Source organism: Macaca nemestrina, chromosome 8 (assembly GCF_043159975.1).
Source record: "Macaca nemestrina isolate mMacNem1 chromosome 8, mMacNem.hap1, whole genome shotgun sequence".
NCBI lineage: Eukaryota > Metazoa > Chordata > Mammalia > Primates > Cercopithecidae > Macaca > Macaca nemestrina.
Genome location: NC_092132.1, coordinates 82,158,435 through 82,177,671, shown reverse-complemented (window position 1 = coordinate 82,177,671; position 19,237 = coordinate 82,158,435). Strand labels below are relative to the sequence as shown.

The following is a 19,237-nucleotide window of genomic DNA, read 5'->3' as shown; positions in this document are numbered from 1 at the left end:
TGTTGTTGTCACATATTCATGAGTGGAAAAGCAGCCACGAAATAGTGACAAGAGTGTAACAGTAGAAGAAATGGATTAAGAACTTTACTCCAAAGAACTTTGACTGTCTATATAAATTAAATAACCTTCAAAATGGTATTGACCTTTGAAAAGTAATACCAGTTGTACTGACAATATTAGTGGATTTTTTTCACTTTGCGTAAATCTACAAATTGTGAAGCTCTGTGCAGTGCTTTAAAATCACACATAAATCACACTTTGGGTGGCTGAGACGGGCAGATTGCTTGAGCCCAGGAGTTCAAGACCAGCCTGGGCAACATGGTGAAATCCTCATCTCTACAAAAAATACAAAAAATTTGCTGGGCATGGTTTTGGACGTCTTGGTCTCAACTATTCTGGGAGCTGAAATGGGAGGATTGCTTGAGCCTCGGGAAGTGGATGTTACAGTGAGCCAAGATAGCGCTGCTGCACTTCTGCCTGAGTGACAGAGTGAGACTCTGTTTCAAAAATAAAATAGAATAAAAGCACACCTAAATCAAAGATCGAAAATCTAGTTTCAGAGCTTTTTTTTTTTTTGCCTAAGAAGCTTACTTCAAAAGAAATAAGTATTTAAAATACTTTATTTTATTTTTTATATTATCTAGTAACAAATTTGAGCTTTTTTTTTTCTCCTTTAGTGAAATTTGGTGCCTTGATTTTTGGCAGTTCACTAAATGATGAGTATAATGAAGGTTGATTGAATTGCAGTAATTCTGGAAAAAAATTTATATGAACTCACTATTTCTAAATTAAGAAAACAAAACTGTTCTGTAATAGGTTTATTGTGTAAAATTTGGGGAAATGGAGAGTATAAAGAAAAACATGTCTGTTATTCCACCAGTAAGAAACTATGATGAGGAATTTATTTCTTTTTGAAATGAACAAGGCAAAGCAAAACAAAAAGAAATTTGGATCCTGCTATAGACATAATCTTGAATCTTCTCAGACTATGAGCATTTCTCCATTTTCTCCTTAACGAAAGTACAAAATGTAATGACTGAACTGGATTCCATCATATAGATGAGCTGTAATTCTTCTATTATTTGGCAGAGTTGTCTAGTTTATTTAATCCTTGCATGTAAGTGATTGCATACATCAGTTGGTTAAAGTACAGCTGGCTGTAAATCGTAATTTTGTGTCCACAAAGTTTACATATTAGCCTTCTGTAGAAATTAAGATATTTTTAAATTGTGACTGAGGGCCTGGCTCTTCAAACAAAAATAATACTCATTATACCCCCACTCTCGTCCCTGAAAAAAGCCTTATAGGTTATTTTGTAATAAATATTTTAAGATGTGAATACTCATTAGCAAATTTTTCTGTTGATAAAATTGGATTTGAAATTTTAGTTTTGTTTATCTAGAATAGGTACATCTTTTATTTTCATTTACTTAAAACTTCTTGATTTTAATCTTTCAGATTTCGTTTTTTGCCCTTTTAAGAGGACATTTCGCTACTGATTGTGATATTTTGTTTTGCAGAGTAATAGCTATCCACCAATGTCAGATCCGTACATGCCTAGTTACTATGCTCCATCCATTGGATTTCCATATTCTCTTGGGGAAGCAGCGTGGTCCACGGCTGGAGACCAGCCTATGCCATATCTGACAACCTATGGACAAATGAGTAATGGAGAACATCACTATATACCAGATGGTGTATTTAGTCAACCTGGGGCATTAGGAAATACCCCTCCATTTCTTGGTCAACATGGATTTAACTTTTTTCCTGGTAATGCTGATTTCTCTACATGGGGGACAAGTGGATCTCAGGGACAATCAACACAAAGTTCTGCTTATAGTAGCAGTTATGGCTATCCACCTAGTTCTCTTGGGAGAGCTATTACTGATGGACAGGCTGGATTTGGCAATGATACTTTGAGTAAGGTGCCTGGCATTAGCAGTATTGAGCAAGGCATGACTGGACTGAAAATTGGTGGTGATCTGACAGCTGCAGTGACAAAAACTGTAGGTACAGCTTTGAGCAGCAGTGGTATGACTAGCATTGCAACCAATAGTGTGCCCCCAGTTAGCAGTGCAGCACCTAAACCAACCTCCTGGGCTGCCATTGCCAGAAAACCTGCCAAACCTCAACCGAAACTTAAACCCAAGGGCAATGTGGGAATTGGGGGTTCTGCTGTACCACCACCTCCTATAAAACACAACATGAATATTGGAACTTGGGATGAAAAGGGGTCAGTGGTAAAGGCTCCACCAACCCAACCAGTTCTGCCTCCTCAAACTATAATCCAGCAGCCGCAGCCATTAATTCAACCACCACCATTGGTGCAAAGCCAACTGCCTCAACAGCAGCCTCAACCACCACAACCACAGCAGCAACAAGGACCTCAGCCACAGGCCCAGCCTCACCAAGTGCAGCCTCAACAGCAGCAGCTGCAGAATCGCTGGGTAGCTCCTCGGAACAGGGGAGCAGGCTTCAACCAGAACAATGGAGCGGGCAGTGAAAACTTTGGTTTAGGTGTTGTACCTGTCAGTGCTTCACCTTCTAGTGTAGAAGTGCATCCCGTGCTGGAAAAGCTAAAGGCCATAAACAACTATAATCCCAAAGACTTTGATTGGAATCTGAAGAATGGACGTGTGTTTATAATTAAAAGCTACTCTGAGGATGACATACATCGTTCCATTAAATACTCTATCTGGTGTAGTACTGAGCATGGTAATAAGCGTTTGGATGCAGCTTACCGTTCCCTGAATGGGAAAGGCCCACTCTATTTACTTTTCAGTGTGAATGGCAGTGGACATTTTTGTGGAGTGGCTGAAATGAAGTCTGTTGTGGACTATAATGCGTATGCTGGTGTCTGGTCTCAGGATAAGTGGAAGGGCAAATTTGAAGTTAAATGGATCTTTGTCAAAGATGTTCCCAATAACCAGTTACGGCATATTCGCTTAGAAAATAATGACAACAAACCGGTTACCAATTCAAGGGACACTCAAGAGGTACCCCTAGAAAAAGCTAAGCAAGTGCTTAAAATAATTGCTACTTTCAAGCATACCACCTCAATCTTTGATGACTTTGCACATTATGAAAAGCGTCAAGAAGAGGAGGAAGCCATGCGTAGGGTAAGAATATAGTAATTTTTTGTTTGGGGTCTTTGTATTGCTGGTGGGGTGCATGGATAGGTATTCTTGAATGCCTGTTAGTATTCTGAGTTTGAAAATTTTCTGTGAAGGAAACCAACTACTTAAGAAACAACTCTACAAACACCCTTGAAGGTATTGTGTGTGTCCTATATGAGTCGTTTCTTTCCTTTCCCAGGGTAACTCACGCTGAGTTAGCCTCTTGCACATTCTTCATCCTCCCTAGATGATAAAGGCCATTGGGCCGCAGTGTTTATCATCAAAGCTGAATAAATTTTGGCATTTGTAACTAAACAGACTTTGTAAACTAACCAGGGGCTCTAATTACTAATAATATTAATCATACTAAGATAGGAGAAAATGTATTTAGAGTTTGAAACAAAGAATTTTTTTTTTGAGATGTCATCTTGCCATGTTGCCCAGGCTGGAGTGCAGTGGCTATTCACAGGTGCAATCATGGAATATAGCCTCAAATTCCCGGCCCCGAGCAACCGTCCTGCCTTAGACTCCCAAGTAGCTGGGACTACAGACCTGTGCCACTGAACCTGGCACTTAAAACACATTTTAGTTATTTATTTATTTACATTTTATATATTACTTAATTTTTTTCAGATAGGGTCTCTCTTGTCCCAGCAGGAGTGTACTGGCGTGAACATGGCTCACTGCAGCCTTGATCTCCTGGGCTCCAGCGATCCTGCTACCTCAGCTTCCCGAGTAGCTGGGATTGCGGTCACATGCCACCATGCCAGGCTAATTTTTGTGTTTTTTTGTAGGTAGAGGGTTTCCCCCTGTTGCCCAGGCTGATGTCCTGAGCTCAAGGGATCTGTCCCTACCCCTCTGCCTCCCAAAATGTTGGGATTACAGTCCTGAGCCACTGCACCCGGCTGAAACAACTTTTAAATAAATGTTTTACTCTAATTTTGTGTTTATAAGAAATTGCATGTATATATATATATATTTTTTGTTTTGTTTTGTTTTTATTTTTTTTGAGATGGAATCTCTCTCTGTCACCCAGGCTGGAGTGCAATGGCGTGGTCTTGGCTCACTGCAACCTCCACCTCCTGGGTTCAAGCGATTCTCTTGCCTCAGCCTCCCGAGTAGCTGGGATTACAGGCGCCCGCCAGCACACCTGGCTAATTTTTGTATTTTTGGTAAGACAGGTTTCACGATGTTGGCCAGGCTGGTCTTGAACTGCTGACCTCGTGATCCGTGCACCTCGGCCTTCCAAAGTGCTGGGATTACAGGCATGAGCCACCGTGCCTGGCAAAATATATTTTTAAAACATAAAACTCTTGAAGTATTTTTGTAATTTTTTTTTTTTTTTTTTTTTTTTTTTTTTGAGACAGAGTCTTGCTCTGTCGCCCAGGCTGGGGTGCAGTGGCCGGATCTCAGCTCACTGCAAGCTCCGCCTCCCGGGTTTAGACCATTCTCCTGCCTCAGCCTCCCGAGTAGCTGGGACTACAGGCGCCCGCCACCTCGCCCGGCTAGTTTTTTGTATTTTTTAGTAGAGACGGGGTTTCACCGTGTTAGCCAGGATGGTCTCGATCTCCTGACCTCGTGATCCGCCCGTCTCGGCCTCCCAAAGTGCTGGGATTACAGGCTTGAGCCACCGCGCCCGGCCTATATTTTTGTAATTTTTATACTTAAAGCACTTGTACAAAATACAGGCTTTGCAGAATTTGATTCCTAATTCTGTTATGTACCCTCTGTAAGATTGAGGGAGACATTCCTGAAATAAAACATGCTGTTTATCCTTATATTGGCCAGAATTTTTTTATTTTTATTTTTTAAAAATATCTTACTAAGCGGCCCATATGGGGATTAGCCCCCCAAATATTGGCCAGAATTTGATCACAGGGCCACAAGAGTAAGTTGAACTAGGGAATGTTTTCTCTTCCAAACTGTAACATAAAATTGGAGTTCTGTTTTTAGGTGGAAAGAGAAAATGGATGGGCTTTTCTATAGGGGATACATTTAAATTTCTTTTGAAACTTAGTAGGGGTTAAATTAGAAGCTCCTCTAGTAAATAATGCTTGTTACTATGGAAAGCATGTTCTTACAGAATGCCTGTTCCTATGTAGAAATTAAGATAAAGAGGTAACTTAATTTAACTCTATGTAAAATGTCAGTGATTTGTTTCTGTGGGTGAAGCTGAATATCTTGTCTTCATGGTTGTGTGCAGCAGAGGGAAGTGTTTCAACATTTCTCGGAGGGAAGATGTTGGAATAATGACCCCAGAGCAGTAGTTTCCAAACCTTAGGTCACATAAGTATTAATTGGAGTGTTTACTGAAATAGTAGATTCTTGAGACCTATCCCTTGGTATATTTGTTAAAGGAACTTGTAGTGTACTTTTTAAGTATAAACTACTCCATGTGATTCTGGTGCTAGTTATTGATTGCTGTGTTGGATTGTTAGAAACTTTGCTTTGGAGTAATTAATACAAATGACTTTAAGGCTCTGCTGCACCTTTTAGATGGGTTGCTGAATATAATTGTGTTTTCTCCCACTTAAATGTGGGAAATGAGAGAAATGGGATCAAAAGTAGTTACTGAGTTTCAGTTTAGCAGTTAAGTGGTCATACTGTAACTGCCATTACAAATAGCGCATCAGGAGAAATGATTTGAGGTGTGAAAGGTGGGATGCAAGTTGAGACTTCATTTTTAGATTGTGCTGATTTTAAGGTACCTTTGAGAACTATAGGCAGCAAAATCTCTGATTAGGCAGTTAGATGTCGGAGTCACAGATATGGGGACCTTCTGTTCTTAAACAGTTGATAGTATGGAAGTGGGATGAGATTACTTAGGACAAAGGATACATGGCAAGGAAATAACTTTTCTTTCGCCCACCACTGAGGAGATAATCACCCTTCTGTCTTTTTTTTTTCCTACCCAATTGAAAGTTTAATCCTAGTTTTGTTATAATGTATTTGGTATGTTAATATTGTGTAGTTGTTTCAGGAAATTTTTAATGACAGGTATATGTTTGTAGCTATATTATGATGTATATTGTAGCTGTGTACACAACAGTGATTTAAACTTTAACTTTACCCTTATATTGTTTCATTATTTTGTTAAATAAAGTTTGTCTTAAAGCTGCCTCCTTACATATTTTAAGTCTAGCCTAAAGGTTTTTCTGTACATGGCGAACTATAACAAGTGGAGGTATAAACAGACCGTAGCCTACTCTTGTGCTAATCGCCAAATTTTGGCTGAATAAAATGTAGCCAACTGTTCAAATAAGGCAGATGCCAACCTGTAACCAGTCGAGCTGTTGATCTTACTTCCGTTTTCTGTACATCACTTTTCCTTTTTCTGTCTATAAATCTTCCACCACAGGGCTGCACTTGAGTGTCAGAGCCTACTCTGGCTGGCTTTGTGATTCGTGAATCACATTTATTGCTCAATTAATCTCCTTTCAATTTAATTCAGCAGAAGTTTTTCTTTCTGTCACATTGCTGCCACCGTTTTTAATGCCTAGCACACCTTTGACGGCTCTATTTTGAATCTTATTTAACTTATTATTTATTAGTAAGCCTTTAGATCCATAAAATGTCTTTGGTCAGAATATGTAAACAACCATTTAGCTAGGTATAGAATTCTTTCTAGTCAACAGCCTTTTCACTTAAGGTACTATGTATAGGCTTTGCTTTATAGTTAAATGGTTTTATGTTATGGAAAATTCTGAGGCTAGCCTACATTTTTTGTTTGTAAATAGCTGTTTTTTTGGTGTGTGCACAAAAGATTTTTCTTTATTTTTACATTGTGAATGTAAATGTGAAAACGTGTACATGAATATTGTTTTCTGTAATCCTTTGTCTGCAGGCCACTTTTTTCTATTAATGTCAACAAATTTGTTGAATCTTTGTCCTTGAGTTCTGTTGGTTCTTTATTCTTTTTCTCTTCTTTTGGAGGATTTGAATTTTCCTGCTCACTTATTTTTCATGTGTATTTGATTTGTGCTGTTTCTGTGATTTGTGAGGTTTTGCATTCTTCACTGATAGTAATTGTTTGCTTCTATTGTCACATTCAGCTACCCCTCTTAACTCTGTTTTCTTAATGGAATCCCTTGATCCTAGAATTCATCTTGATTTTATTGAGCACAAAGGACTGTTTAAAACTTACATCTGCTTTCTGTCCTTACTGTTTTTTAGAAATTTTGTATCTTTTTCTTCTAAAAAAAATTAAATATACTAAAATTGTAAATTTCCTTGACCTGCCAGTTTAGAGTCAAGCCCTCTCTCTCCCTCTCATTACTGAACCACTGATTGGTTGTTGGTCCCTATAAGACATTTTCCATATTGTCATAATTGAAATTATGTACTGTATGATCTTCTAAGACATTTATTTTTCACTCAGCATGGTATCTTTGCAATTCATCTATGTCGTTGTATAACTCAGTTCTTTTTTCCTTTTTATTACTAGGTAGTTTTCTATTACATAGATGGACCATTGTGTCTATTCCATTCATTCTTTGAAGGATATTTGGGGTGTTTTCCTTTTGGGGGTATTGTAAATAAGGCTCCTATAAGAATTTGTGTATACTTAAAATATGTGTATTTTATTCATAAAATTCATTCGTACAATGAAATTCATTTTTGGGAGGTGTACAGCTCTGTGAATTGTAACATATGTAGATTTGTGTAACCACATTATCAGTTAGGATACCGAACAGTTTCATCATTCCCCAAATCCTCCCTTGTATACTAGCCTTTTGTTTTTCCATCCTTTCCCAAGGCCTAAGCCCTGGCAGCCACTCATCTGGACTCATAATTTTGTTATCTCCTTTGTGGTTGGGGGGAGGCTTCAGGACTATCCTTTGGGCTTTTTGTGTTTAGTCATTGAACCAGTAAGAGGATCATTGAGTTCAGTTACTTGCCTCAAAATGGGTACTTTTACCTTCCCCACCCCATTTCTTTCATTGCTGGGTGCTAGTTGCATATACCTTTCCCTTTACAAATGTGGAGATGGGAGAATCATGCTGTAAATTGATTTTACCAGTTAAGTGATTCACCAGTCTGTGGAGATTTAAAAGGGAAAGCCAGTATAATGGGTTGTGCTAGGTATTTGACTGTCCCTTAAGTTTGAAATCACTGTGTTAGGAACCAGTTTTCCTTGCTTGTTAGCTGGTTAGCATATAGGGTACCATGTGTTTTTGTCCAGTTTTCTTCCTGGTACTTTTAGCTTTGTGTAGGCAGAATTTGTATTTTCATTTGTAGATTTTCTCTTTGATATGCTTGTGCTTGCATTTGGACTTCCCAGCATAACTGCTTTCAAATACTTTTGTCATTTTAGTGCTGAAGGAAGGATGTACTGCTGTCTATTCTAAGTCCTTCTTCACTTCATTGAAAAGAACAAATCAGTGGTATTTTGCTAGGATTTTCTTTACTACTTATGCCTTTTTTTTTTTTTTTTTAATAAAAGTAGTTGTAAGCCATTATTAGTGTCTGGTTTTAATATGGTCTTATCTCTCATGTATTTAGCTGGAATTTCTCAAAGCTTCTGGTATGTGGATGTACCGTATCCCCAAGTGGGTATCTTGGAAGCCTTGGGTAAAGGTTGGGTTTCATAAACAAGACACAGGCAGCACTAATTGCAAAAGACTGCTAAATTTGATTAGATTAAAATCTGTCCATCTAAAGATGCTTTAAAGAAAGTTTAAGAGGCCTGGCTGCTCATCGTGGCTCATGTCTGTAATCCCAACACTTTGGGAGGCCCAGGTGTGCAGATTGCTTGAGGTCAGGAGTTTGATACCAGCCTGGCCAACATGGTGAAACTCTGTGTCTACTAAAAATACAAAAATTAGCCAGGCACAGGCATGGTGGTGCGTACCTGTAGTCCCAGCTACTTGTGAGGCTGAGGCAGGAGAATTGGTTGAACCGTGGAGGCAGAGATTGCAATGAGCCAAGATTGCACCAGTGCACTCCAGCCTGGGTGATAAACTAGACTCCATCCAAAAAAAAGAAAAAAGAAGCAGCTATGTTTTTTAAAAGACTAAAAGAAATTTGAACATAACTGACTAAAGATTTGTGTCAAGAGTATATAAGCTAGTGTAGTGGTGCATGCCTATATTCATAGCTACTCAAGAGGCTGAGGCAGGAGGATTGCTTCGGCCCAGGAGTTTGAGACCAGCCTAAGTAGCACATGAGAACCCATCTCTAAAATAAATGAATATATATTTTAAAGAATCTATATAGAAATTCTATGTATTAATTTAAGAAAAGATAACCCAATAGAAAAACAGTCAAAAATGTGAATAGGCATTTAATGAGAGAAAAAACATGTAGCTTAATAAGAATATAAAGGCTTACTAAAAATGAGGGAATACGAATCAGGACTACAGTGAGAATATTTTATATCCATTCATTTGGCAAAATTAAGAAGTTTGACAATATCAAGTATTGGAAAGATTGTAGATAACAAGACCTCTTACACAGTTGCAAATGGGAATCTAAATTGATAAAGTCACTTCAAGAAGCAGTTTTGTATTTTCCTATAAAGTTGAACATACATCTACCTTATAATTCAGCAGTTATTTTCTGGGTTGCATACCTAATAGAAACTTTCATGTATAAGAATGTTAGGAGCAATCAATAGTTTTTTTTTTTTTTTTTTTTTTTTTTAAAGGCAGCAATTCAAATGTCCATCATTAGGAAAATGGCCAAATATATTGGTGCCAAGATAATAGAATAGTTAAACTGTAGTTACATGCAAAAGTATTGGTAATTATACTTTTGCTTCATCTTTTTGGTTGTAAATAAGCTTTTTGGGGGAGGCCGGGCATGGTGGCTCATGCCTGTAATCCCAGCATTTTGGGAGGCCGATGCGGGTGGATCACCTGAGGTCAGATGTTCGATAGCAGCCTGGCTAACATGGTGAAACCCCTTTTCTACTAAAAATACAAAAAGTTAGCCGGGCGTGGTGGCGCATGCCTGTAATCCCATCTGCTCGGGATGCTGAGGCAGGAGAATTGCTTGAACCCAGTAGGCGGAGGTTGCAGTGAGGAGAGTTCGTGCCATTGCACTCCAGCTTGCTCAACAAGAGTGAAACTCCATGTCAAAAAACAAAATAAAAAAAATAAATTTTGGGGGGAATAAGAATATGTGAAACATTCATACCTTTTATCCAGATTCACTTATTATTAACATGCTTCCCCATCTGCTTTATGGTTCTTTTTGAACCACTTGAGGTAACTTTCCCCCAAAAAACTATAGTGTTTTTTTCTATAGGAAAGAATAAGGGTATTATCTTGCATAACCGTAATATTCTCAGATGATCCATGAAATTGCTTATTGCTTTCTTCTAGTAGAGAATCCAGTCTAGGATCAGGTAAAGGATCTAACTTGGTTACAACAATTTTGAATAATAAGTTTAGAAGGGTTATACTAACCTGCCTTCCCCAAGTTTGGGGAGATTTTAACTAAAATTTACATTGAGGTCTATAGTTACTGTATCTTTCTATCATTTCCTACCTATGTTCATGTTTTTCTTTAAATTCTTGAGCTTGATTATGACAACAAATAAGGACTTTAAAAATCTAATTTCATCTCTTGTCATTGCTAGATATTTTTTATTGACTGATTATTTTGGCAACAGGAGTTCCTTGGCTTGCCTTGGCAACCAACAAGGCTCTTCCTCTGGAGGAGCCAACCTGTCATATCCTGTCTGCTTATATAAAACTTGGAATGTCAGGCCCTCTATTTCAGAGTGAAGGGTATTGGTGAAACATCAAATTACAGGAGAAATCCGTGCTAGTTAGTATTTATATTACATTTGAAAACATAATTTTAATATATTTGAGTAAAATCAAGCTTAATGAGTTACCAATACCCCATTAAAAGTAGTAGTAATTCCAGCAGTGAAAGATTATTAAAAATACAAAACAAAATTGTAATTTGTATTGTTAGGAAGGATTCCTGTGTAAAAAGAACAGAAAACCAGAAAGTTTTATTGGAAATTAGAAACATAATTATCAGAATTTAAAAAATCTGAGTAACCAGATTAATAAAATGTCATGTTTTAGATCCAGTTGATGATCTGAAACTTCAGATTAGAGAAAAATTTCAAATGCGCAGCAATAGAGATGAAAATACAGAATGGGAAAGATGTGATGGAAAGAGAGGTTCTCCTGTATTTCTCTAAAAGAGTGTTAAAAGAGTATAGGAAACAATAATCTAAAGGAGGAATGATTAAAGAAAACAGATAAATGTTTTCAAATGGAATGGGCTGTAATCCCAGCACTTTGGGGAGGCCAAAGCAGGAGTAACACATGAGCCCAGGAGTTCAAGACTACCCTGGGCAACATAGTGAGACTCTCTTTACAAGAGAGAGTGTGTGTGTGTGTGTATGTGTGTGTCAAGTTCTCACTCCCATCACCCAGGCTGGAATGCAGTGGTGTGATCATAAGTTCACTACAGCCTTGACTTCCCAGGCTCAAGTGATTCTTTTACCTCAGTCTCCCAAGTACCTGTGACTACAGGCATGCGCCACCACGCCCATCTAATTTTTCCTTTGTTTAGTAGAGACAGGGTTTTGCCCTGTTGCCCAGGTTGGTTTAGAACTTACAGACTCAAGCGCTCTACGTGCCTTGGCCTCTCAAAGTTCTGGGATTACAGGCATGAATCACCACACCTGGCCTTTACAAAAAATTTAAAAATTAGCCAAGTGTGGTGTTAAGTGCCAGTATTCCCAACTACTTGGGAGGCTGAGTTTGGAGTATTGCTTGAGCCTGGGAAGTTGAAGCTGCAGTTAGCCATGATTGCACCACTGAACTCCAGCTTGGGCGACAGAAGTCTGTCTCTTAAAAAGAAAAAAAAGATTAAAGACAGAGCGTGGTGGCTCAACACCTGTAATCACAGCACTTTGGGAAGCCAAGGCGGGAGGATCACTTGAGGTCAGGAGTTTGAGACCAGCCTGGCCAACGTGGTGAAACCCTGTCTCTACCAAAAATATAAAAATTAGTGAAGCGTGCTGGCAAGCACCTGTAATCCCAGCTCCTTGGGAGGCTGAGGCAGGAGAATCCCAGGAGGCGGAACCCAGGAGGCGGAAGTTGCAGTGAGTCAAGATTGTGCCACTGCACTCCATCCTGGGCTACAGAGCAAGACTCCATCTTAAAAAAAAAAAAAAAAAAAAGAAAAGAATAAAAAAGGACAAAGACAAAATTTTAAAAGCTTCCTGAGTAAAAGACAAATTACCTACAAAGAAAGGAGAATCAGACTGTCATCAGAATTCTATAGCCCTGGATACTCAAATTTAAAATCTTTATTTTTGGGTTGAGAGGGATGGAGAGGAGTGGTTTGTGGAATTTTACCTGTAACGATGAGTGTTTAATTATATCAGTGAGGTGGGTTGGAGAGGGTTGAGGGAGTAAAAGAAATATAGACTTAAAAAAAGAAATGTAGACTTAAAAGAGCTTAGCCACATGCTGTTCATGAAAACCATACTTAAAGTGTTTCAGCAGAATGAAAAAGAATTCAAGAAGGAACAACAGCCCGTAGCACCTGGTTATACTAGAACAAATATCTCTTAGCAGGGACCCTATGTGTATTTTATGTTACACAGGTTGACATTGTTTATAGAGGATCAGAACTTTTGGCCATCTCATCCTGCCTGCTTAATTGGCATTATCGTCCTTCACGCCTGACAATGTGGGCCCTTGGTTGGGAACCACTGACCTTGGAGAATTGAAGGAAGCTAAAAAGAAATAAAATTTCTAGATAGCCTTTGTCATATTGGAAGATAACCTCTGAAAGAGCAGGATTGACTTTGCTCTCTGCTGAATCCCTAGCACCTAGCAAAATGCTTAGCACACAGTAGATTTGAAGTAGACATTTGTTAAATGTGTAAATGCTTTGAAGAATCTCTTCCCATTTGCAAAGTATGAATGTCTGTAGGATTTTTTCTTTTTTATAGGTGTAATCGCTGTGTTACTTGATCAATGAAGTTATATAAAATGCTGTCTGTTGGTGTTTTTCATTTGTAGAAATGGACAGTAGAATATGAAAGATTTAATTATATTTAGAACAGAATGTTATGAGATGGACGAGTTTAAGGAAGAGTAAATCACTTATTTTCTAATCTTTCTGACAGTAGCATAATTCTTTAAAGATATATCAAGGAACAGTACCTTAAGCATATTGTTTCAAATCATAAGCATAGCCACTGGAATAATTAAAAATAGTGTGGCTTGTAGTATAGAAGTGGGATATACCATATTCACTGTGATATGGTAAATTACTCATGTACAGTGGGAATCGATAGTGTCTGAATTGATAAGCAATTTTTGTATTAGTATGCTATTTAAATTCATAATGGCAACCCCTCAGAGGAACTGAATAATAGAAGGGAAAAGAAAAATAACTAATAAAAATCCTGAGTATATTTGTCCAGTATAAATTCAAATAATCTGCATAGCAGTAGAATCTACTTTTGACTATTGAGGTGATTCTTTCTTTTGATATTTTTCCATTGTTGTAGTGAATGTGAGTCATTTAAATCCCCCTATATTCCTTCGTTCTTGTAAATCTTCATTAATCAGGAAACATAATCTGAGACTATTTTTGGTTCAGTTGCTCTTTTAATTCCACATAGGAATAATTAGAGTTTTCAGTTGCCTATAACATTGAGATAAACTTTCAAATCATGGCATTATTTATCCCCCCGAAAGAGATGGAGCCCTGCAGTTTATGCAGAAATAAGCAAGGCATAATTATAGTAAAATCTCTAGAATTTTCTGTGTATTTTAGTTCTTTATGCTGTTACGTAGTTGGGCATTTCTTTTTCTTTTTCTTTTTTTTTTTTTTGAAACGGAGTCTCGCTCAGTCGCCCAGGCTGGAGTGCAGTGGCGCCATCTCAGCTCACTGCAAGCTCCGCCTCCCGGGTTCATGCCATTCTCCTGCCTCAGCCTCCCAAGTAGTTGGGACTACAGGTGCCTACCACCATGCCCAGCTATTTTTTTGCATTTTTAGTAGAGACGGGGTTTCACCCTGTTAGCCAGGATGGTCTCGATCTCCTGACCTTGTGATCCACCCGCCTCAGCCTCCGAAAGTGCTGGGATTACAGGCGTGAGCCACTGCGCCCGGCCTTCTTTTTCTTTTTTCTTTTTTTTTTTTTTGGATACAGAGTCTTGCTCTGTCATCCAGGCTGGAGTACAGTGGCACAGTCTGGGCTCACTGCAGTCTCCATCTTTGGGATTCAAGCGATTCTCATGCCTCAGCCTCCCGAGTAGCCAGGACTACAGGTGTGCGCCACCATGCCCGGCTACTTTTTGTATTTTTAGTAGAGATGGGGTTTCACCATGTTGGCCAGACTGGTCTCGAACTCCTGACCCTCAGGTCATCTGCCCACCTCGGCCTTCCAAGGTGCTGGGATTACAGACTTGAGCCACCATGCCTGGCCAAGTTGGGCATTTCTGAAGATTTAAGTTTTAGTGCCTGATACAATTTTTTTTCATATTTGGAATAACTTTGAAATGATGTTAGGTCTATCTTAGAGTACTCAACTTTGTGTTAACATAGAAGAAATTACTTCAAAAATAGTTATACCTGTGACAACAGCAAACATTTCCCTGGCGGTTTTTAATGATGTGGGTTGAAATCTATCCTATTACCCTTTGGTAAATTTTTCTATGGTTATAGTTCTCTGTTGCTGAAAAAGTTGATTGTAATTAACAGAAACAAATTTAATATGTAAAATCTACTTTTCCTTTGATCATCGTAAAATTTGAAGAATGTTTTCCTAGAAAGTGAAGTTGGGCCCAGGATGTAACACTTTTGAGACAATAAACTTTTATGTAACATATTTAATTAAATAATGTTACATATTTAATTAAATAATTACTTGATAAAAACATTGAGTGGTATTTTGAATAGTCAAGATGATTGAGTTTTTACTTCAGTGTTACTCTATTCTGAACTTGGTAAATATTTTTTATGAGTTAGAATTGGAAAGGGGGTGCTTCAGTTAACATTATATTGATTTGTTTTTATTTTTTTCTCAGATTATTAATAGTGGTTATGTTTCAATGCGATAACTGTATCAAGTTAATCATAGATCTTTGGGAGATACTTCTTCCATACTGTAATTGTGAGGTAATTAAATTGGACAGAATTTCATTTATAGTCATTTCTTGGTATATACAGGGGATTACTCCAGGACCCTTGTGAATACCAAAATCTGCACATACCCAAGCTCTGCAGTTGCCTCTCCCTCCATATAGGCATGTTTTACATCCCTTGAATACTGCGTTTTTTATCTCTTTAGTTGAAATCATTATAAATGGACTCCTGCAGTTCAAACCAGTGTTTGTTAAAGGGTCAGCTGTGTTTCATTTATCTTTTTCTTCAGCAGTTACATAACCTGAATAGCACATATATTTAACCTTAGGTGGATATGAAATATCTTATGTTTCCACAAATAATTTAAATCATTAAATTATTCCAGTTTAATAGTTTATTTTAAATGTGACATGCAGTTTCTTAAAGTATGTGTGTCCAAGGAAAGAAAATATTTTTTCATGAATAGAAAGCTGTATTTACTGAAGATAAGAGTTATTCTTCCATAAGCGTCGTTTGAGGTGCTTAACTGACTTTACCTGTTTCTTGGAATGGCTTAAACATTTTTTTTAATTTATAAAAATCTGTTGGGTATTTTACCCTACTCATACATGAATACTGTTGAAGTTAGGGAAAGATATCACAGCTCCATTCTCTGTACTTTGGCCTTTGTTGTATTAAATGAGTAGGGATAGTGTTTGGTCTGTTGTGAATTGCTGTCTCAGTTACTTGTGACTGCCTAATAAATTTCTTCAAAACTCGTTGGCTTAAAACATACAGTTTACAGTTTTTGCATGTCAGAAATCTGGGCACAGCTTGTCTGGGCCCTCAGCCTTAGGGCCTCTCACAAAGCTGCAGTCAAGGCTGGGCTTGAGGTCTCATTGTGAATACTCTGCTGATGAAAGATATGCGTCCAAACTCATGTGGTTGTTGGCAGAATTCAGTTTCTCAAGGGTTGTTGGACTAAGATCCTCAGTTCCTGTTGGCTGTATGCCAGAGCCTGCCTATACTCTGTTCCTTGCCACATGGGACTTTCCCATAGGAGGCTTGCTTCATCAAAGCGAGCAAGCTGAGAGGGCAGTAGAGTAAGCTGAGGAGACAGTAGCTACCAGGACGGAAGTCAGTCTTTTGTAACTTAATTACCGAAGTGACACCCTGTGGCCTCTGCTGAATTTTTTTCAAATTTTTAAAATTTTTAAATTTCTTTTAAAACTTAATTTTTAAATTTCTTTCATTTTTCTTTTTCTTTTCTTTTCTTTTTTTTTTTTCCTTATTCTTTAATTTGAGATACTGGGGATTGAACCCCTGCTGAAATCTATTGATTAGAAGCAATTCATTCATTGGGTCCAGGCCACACTCGGGGGAGGGGATTTATAAGGGTGCGAATACCTGGATGCAGAGACCATTGTGGTACTGCCTGCCACAACTCTTGAACCTTTTAATGGGTGGACCATATGGTTACATCAAATCGTGCTACCTGATTTGAATTTGTGGTGGTCTGGCAGTGTTTGTTATGATTATCAGGTCTTCAAATTTTTATTTGTAAACCAAAAAATTAGATTAAAGCCTTATTCAATTTAAAACATGTTATCTTTATTCCTAGCAAATACAATTTTGATTGGGAGTTTCAGGGTGTCAAGGTGAATTTTTAGGATGGGCCTTGAATGATAATATGTAGGATTTCATAATAAAGTCAAGACAGGCATTCAGAGCCTAGGGTATTGTGATATGTTGAAGTAATCTAAAATAGTTAAAACTTAGGGAGGGGAGGCAGTACAGAAAAAGGGATTAAGTTGGAAAGATAAATCACAAGTTGAAGACATTTTATTCAGCAGGCATTTTTGAACATGCTAGACACTTTAAGGGCTAGAGCTCGTTAAGAAAATTTCTGTCTTCAAGGAGCTAAAGTCTGATAGTATTGAGGAGTCATTTTTAAAATTTTTAAGCAAGGAAGTTACATACAAATTAGGTATGTTGAAGTGTCACTCTAGAAATATCTAAGTCTTCAATCAAACAAGGATTGCAAAAAATGAGAGAAATATCTAAGCCATTGCATGTATTTATGTAGAGATTTACAGCCAGGTGTGGTGGCTCATGCCTGTGATCCCAGGATTTTGGGAAAGTGAGGCAGGAGGTTTGCTTGAGGCCAGGAGTTCGAGACCACACTGGCCATCATAGACCCTGTCTCTATATTTAGAATAAAAAATAAAGGTTTATATTATGTTTTCAATTACATAGGAAATTATGTGAATGCCAGTAAAACCTTTATTTTACTACTATTTCTTCATTTCGTTAACAGCATAAGTAACATTGTATGCATAAAATTGTACTTATAGTTGGTCTCTAGTTAATAAATATAATTTACCAGATGTTGAGTTAATCATTTTCATTGTAGAGAATCCTCACCAAACTTTACATTGCACTCTAATTTCTGAGTGAAATTGACTTCACTGTTTTTGGCTGAAAATTCTGAATTTATTGAAAGATGATTCAGCTCTGGTATTGTCTGCATTTGACACGCTTGATATACTTAAACTATTAGTGAACAATTCTGCATGTGAAAGACGGTCTAGAATATAATAATTATTTTTATTTTATCAAAAAGAGCCCAAAGTTTGGCATCCCAAATAGAATTGCATATGCATTCCTTTGCTTGGCTTTAAGAGCCTCTGTTACCAGATCTTTTTTCCTGAGATTTCTTCCAGCACACATCTTGTGTTCTAATCAACTTGTGTCATCATGTATTTAGATCCTGCAAGTTCTTTTCTTAACTGTGTTCCCTCATTCAACAGATAAATAATAAAGGGTACTGTAAACCACCAAAGATAAATAACCCTTTGTAGAACTCAGTCTACTTAGGAAGCCAAATGTTTATTTCCTCTCTGGAGAATTTTGCAATGCTAGAGCCTCATTAAAATGTAAATGTAAGTTGAAGAAATCTGAAGAGTTGATTTCCAAAACAGAACATCTCCATCCCCAAAACATAATCATTTTCCTTTCCCCTGATAATTGTATAGTTTTGAAATTAGTTTTAGAGTGCGGAATTGGTTTGTTTCCTTTACAATTTTGTCCTTTGCTTTTTTAATGCCAGAGGATCCATCCTGTTCTTGGGACAGTGCATGCTAGAAGCATATCTAAGTATTATAGCACTTTAAAGGTGGACATATGTGCAGGCTTTGAGCAGCTGGGGTTTTATCCATCTGCTACTGCCCTTGTTCTACTCTTTTTTTTTTTTTTTTTTTTTTTTTGAGAGGGAGTCTCGCTCTTGTTGCCCAGGCTGGAGTGCCATAGCGTAATCTTGGCTCACTGCAACCTCCACCTCCTGGGTTCAAGTGATTCTCCTGCCCCAGCCTCCCGAGTAGCTGGGTTTACAGGTGCCCGCCACCACACCCAGCTGATATTTTGTATTTTTATAGAGACAGGGTTTTGACATGTTTGTCAGGCTGGTCTCAAACCCCTGACCTCAGGTGATCCACCCGCCTCAGCTTCCCAAAGTGCTGAGATTACAGGCATGAGCCACCGCAGCTGGCCCTTGTTCTACTCTTTAGCATGAATTTTTTTAAACCTATCAGCCACCTATGCAGATTTCATTCCTGGTAAGTCATTAATTTTCCTAAATAATTGAATCTATTAGATGTTTTAATTTCATTGTTCGTTTATGAACGTCTTCTTTTCTTGAAACACGCACACTGTGATTTTTATTCTTAATTTTAAAATGCAGTCTGCTGGGCACGGTGGCTCACGCCTGTAATCCTATCACTTTGGAAGGCCAAGGCACACGGATCACCTGAGGTCAGGAGTTCTAGACCAGCCTGGCCAACATTGTGAAAACCTGTCTCTACTAAAAATACAAAAATTAACTGGGCGTGGTGGCAGAAGCCTGTAATCCCAGCTACTCGAGAGACTTGAGACACGAGAATTGCTTGAACCTGGGAGGCGGAAGTTGTAGTGAGCCGAGATTGTGCCACCGCACTCCAGCCTGGGTGACGAGCGAAACTCCGTCTCAAAAAAAAAAAAAAAAATGCAGTCTGATATATTCCCTGGCTTTA

At 38.1% G+C, this 19,237-nt stretch overlaps 1 protein-coding gene across 3 annotated transcripts in view; it reads left to right on the top strand.

Moving 5' to 3' along the window:
- The window catches only part of LOC105482214 (YTH N6-methyladenosine RNA binding protein F3), a 43,099-nt gene that overhangs the window by 14,388 nt on the left and 9,474 nt on the right, over nucleotides 1-19,237 (top strand). For all 3 annotated transcript variants that reach the window (XM_011742225.3, XM_011742226.3, XM_011742223.3), the window contains one exon: nucleotides 1,521-3,119. In XM_011742225.3, the coding sequence (XP_011740527.1) occupies nucleotides 1,521-3,119 (1,599 nt within the window). The remainder of the gene's footprint in view (nucleotides 1-1,520; nucleotides 3,120-19,237) is intronic.